General features: G+C 39.9%; 1 protein-coding gene across 1 annotated transcript; it reads right to left on the minus strand.

The window, feature by feature from the left end:
• Nucleotides 1–499: 499 nt before the first annotated feature.
• Nucleotides 500–1525, minus strand: OR7C2 (olfactory receptor family 7 subfamily C member 2). The gene has a single exon (XM_002688606.4). The coding sequence runs from the start codon at nucleotides 1523–1525 to the stop codon at nucleotides 500–502; it is 1026 nt and encodes a 341-aa protein (XP_002688652.2).
• Nucleotides 1526–3585: the final 2060 nt, after the last annotated feature.

Here is a 3585-nt window from a genome sequence, read left to right on the forward strand (position 1 = left end):
AGCACAAAGATCTTGAGTACTTGAAGGCCAGCTTTGAACTGTTTAGCTCCAGACTTCATGTTTCAGAAATGAATATACATCACTAAGTTTTGATGTGACTGAAAGTTATTCATAAAAAATGCACTTCTTCCAGTTGATTTGATTCACATAGCCTCAGAAAACATCTCTATAAATGAGTTTGCAGGGCAACATTTCCCTAATAGGTATACATCCCCTCACTGTGAAGATATATATTAAAAACATGAGATTTAGTTTATTTTTTAAGAAATTTAAATCATGACTAAATGTAACAGAAAATATCAGGTTCAATTTATATGAAGTTAAAATTCATATGGTTACAAATTGAAAAAGGGAACCAAAGATATAGTATGAAAGAAAATAGAGAGGGCTGTGAAGACCCAAGGAAAGTTTTTCTTTAAAAAATGAGTATTAGGAAAGAGAAAAGCATTAAATGAAGGAAGCCAGGATGTCTGACCCTCAATATTATGGGCTCAGTTACTTATGAGAGCCCTCTAAAGACCCTGTGAATAAGAGATGGTGCCCTGCTGATTAGTCTCCCTAGGGCCCCCTTCATGTCCCTGTTCCTCAGACTGTAGATGAAGGGGTTCAGCATGGGGGTGACCATGGTGTACATCACTGAGGCCACCAGACTTGTCCTAGAGGATGAAGTGACTGCAGAACTGAGGTAGACCCCTAGGCCTGTGCTATAGAACAAGGAAACCACCGAGAGGTGAGACCCACAAGTGGAAAAGGCTTTGTACTTCCCCTTGGCTGATGAAATTCTCAGGATGGAGGAGAAAATCTTAGAGTAAGAAAAGAGGATCCCAGAGAGAGGAGTAATACCTAAGATAATAGTCATAAAATACACCACTGTGTTATTGATGATGGTGTTTGAACAGGCAAGCTTCAGGACTTTAGGAAGATCACAGAAAAAGTGTGTGATCTTCATGCTTCTGCAGAAGGATGGCCTCACAAGGGTTAAGGTCATGAGCAGGGAGCCTGTGACACTGAGGCTCCAGGACCCCAGAGCCAGCAGCCCACAGAGCCAGGGGTTCATGATGACCATGTAGTGCAGGGGGTGACAGATGGCCATGAAGCGGTCATAGGCCATCACAGCCAGGAGTAAATTGTCCAGGCATCCAAACACAATGAAAAAAAAAGCCTGGCTGAGGCAGCCTGCATAGGTGATAACTTGACTCTGTTTCTGGATGTTCCACAGCATCTTTGGGATGGTGGTGGAGGTGAAACCGATGTCAGCAAAGGACAAGTTGGAGAGGAAGAAGTACATGGGGGTGTGGAGGTGGGAATCTGAGATGATGGCTAGGATGATGGCCAGGTTCCCAGTGAATGTGACCAGGTACATGGACAGAAACAGCCCGAAGAGGAGAGGCTGCAGGTTTGGGTCCTCTGTGAATCCCAGGAGGAGAAAGCTTCTGACTCCTGTTTGGTTTCCTCTTTCCATGAGTCTGCTGGGCTTGCCAACAAGGAGGAAAAAAGCAATACAAAATTTACCCCAAATAAACATTCCCCAGAAAGACAGAAATATCCTTAACCTAAACCCAGGGAGATCATGAAGTCATTCATTTTGGCTAAGGATTGACTTTCTTTGATGACAAATTGTGGTTACTGTTGACATCTAGGAAAATTGTCTCAAGTTCAGCACTTCTCAAATTGTGGTTCTTGAGGACCATCAGCCATCCCTAGAAATGTTAGAAATACACATTTTTTTAGGCTCATCTGACCTTCATGTGTGCTCAGTTGTGTGTCTGACTCTTGGCGACCCCATGGACTGTAGCTTGCCAGACCCCTCTGTCCATGGGATTTCCCAGGCAAGACTACTGGAGTGGGTTGCAATTTCCTCCTCTGGGAGATCTTCCCAACCCAGGTATAGAACCTGCATCTCCTATATCTCCTGCATTGGCAGGTGGATTCTTTTTCATTGAGTCATCTCTGACCTACTGAATCAGCTATGCTGGGTGTGAAGCCAGCACTTGGCACTTCAACAAGCCCTCATGGAAATTTTGACACAAACAAGTTTGAGAAGCACTGCTCTAGTGCTTGCCTGCATCCCCAAACAATCATCCCTTTCCTGCAATCCCGGATTACCACTCAGTGGTTCTGCTCAGTGCTTATGGAAATGGGGAATTCCCTAACTCTAGGCAGCTCTTCTCACTCATTGAGATTTTCTTAGATCCTCTGGACCCTGGGTGCTCCTTTTGCTAAAAAAGAAAAAACCCTAATATTATTGTTAATCACCATGTATATTTCATTTATATTATCAATGTCCCTATATAAATTCAATCAAAGTTGAACTTCTAAATATAGGCTCCTAGAGTTTCTAAATATTGAGTTTGTCTTCACATAAATCATCTTTTATTTTTAGCTTTGGGTGGGTGCATGCTTAGTCCTGTCTGACTCTTTGAGACCCCATGGGTCTGTAGCCCGCCAGGCTCCTCTGTCCATGGAATTTTCCAGGCAGGAATACTGAAGTAGGTTGCCATTTCCTACTCCCAAGGGGATCTTCCCAACCCAGGGATGGAACCTGAGTCTCCTGCATTGGCTGCTGGATTTTTTTCCCACTGAGCAATTTTGAAGCCCATAAAAACATACCTATCATCTCCAAAAATGTCCTTGTATTCTTTTGTGTGGTATGAATACTTGCAATCTATTCCTCTAACATATTTTAAAGAGTACAATACTGTATTATTAACTCTGTTTACTATGTTATATCCCTGGAGAAGGAAATGGCAACCCACTCCAGTATTCCTGTCTGGAAAATTCCATGGACAGAGGAACATGGAGGGTTACAATTGATAGGGTTGCAAGTCAGACTAGACCACCACCACCACCACCACATTATATGCCAGATCTCTAGAATTTATTCATTTTGCATAACAAATCTTGATACACTGAATAAGAATTCCCTATTTCCCTTCCCTTCCAGCCAATAATTCCAATCAACATTCTATTCCGTGCATCCATGGGTTTGATGATTTTAGATGCTTCATGTAAGTGGAATCATACACTATTTGTTCTTTTCTGTCCAGCTTATTTTCACTTATTATAATGTCCTCTAGATTCATCTGAGGTGTTGCAAATAGCAGAATTTCTACATGGCATTTTAATGTATTTTAGGTTTAATGCTATTAATAATGATATTCCCTCACATTGTATCTTTGATATCACTATTACATTAGGAAAACCTTAGACTTTTCTGTATTTATAAGGTGTTATGGGCATTTTCTAGATTTCTTTATTAATTAAAATTTTTTTCTAATGTTTACATGCTTTCTCCAAATAGTATTAATTTACAACGTCTATTTATCTTTAGATCTTATTGCATTGCTATAAAACTCCACAACGCTGTTCAAATTTATGTTGAGTTGGAATTCTTATTATTCTTCCTTTATTCAAGGGAATAATTTTAGAGTTTTTATTTAATATGATGTTTATCATAATTTAGGATATATCTCTATGTATTTTATCATCTTAACTTGCATTTTTTTATTCCTATATATTTTAGAGGGCCTTTTAAAGATACAAATAAGTGTTTCACAATTGGTTAATAATTTAGAAAAAAATAGT

This window comes from Bos taurus, chromosome 7 (genome assembly GCF_002263795.3).
Source record: "Bos taurus isolate L1 Dominette 01449 registration number 42190680 breed Hereford chromosome 7, ARS-UCD2.0, whole genome shotgun sequence".
NCBI classification, from domain to species: Eukaryota; Metazoa; Chordata; class Mammalia; order Artiodactyla; family Bovidae; genus Bos; species Bos taurus.

What these genes read in the sequence shown, in the direction of transcription:
- OR7C2 (XM_002688606.4), bottom strand. Translation starts at nt 1,525, where the DNA reads ATGTTTATTTGGGGTAAATTTTGTATTGCTTTTTTCCTCCTTGTTGGC.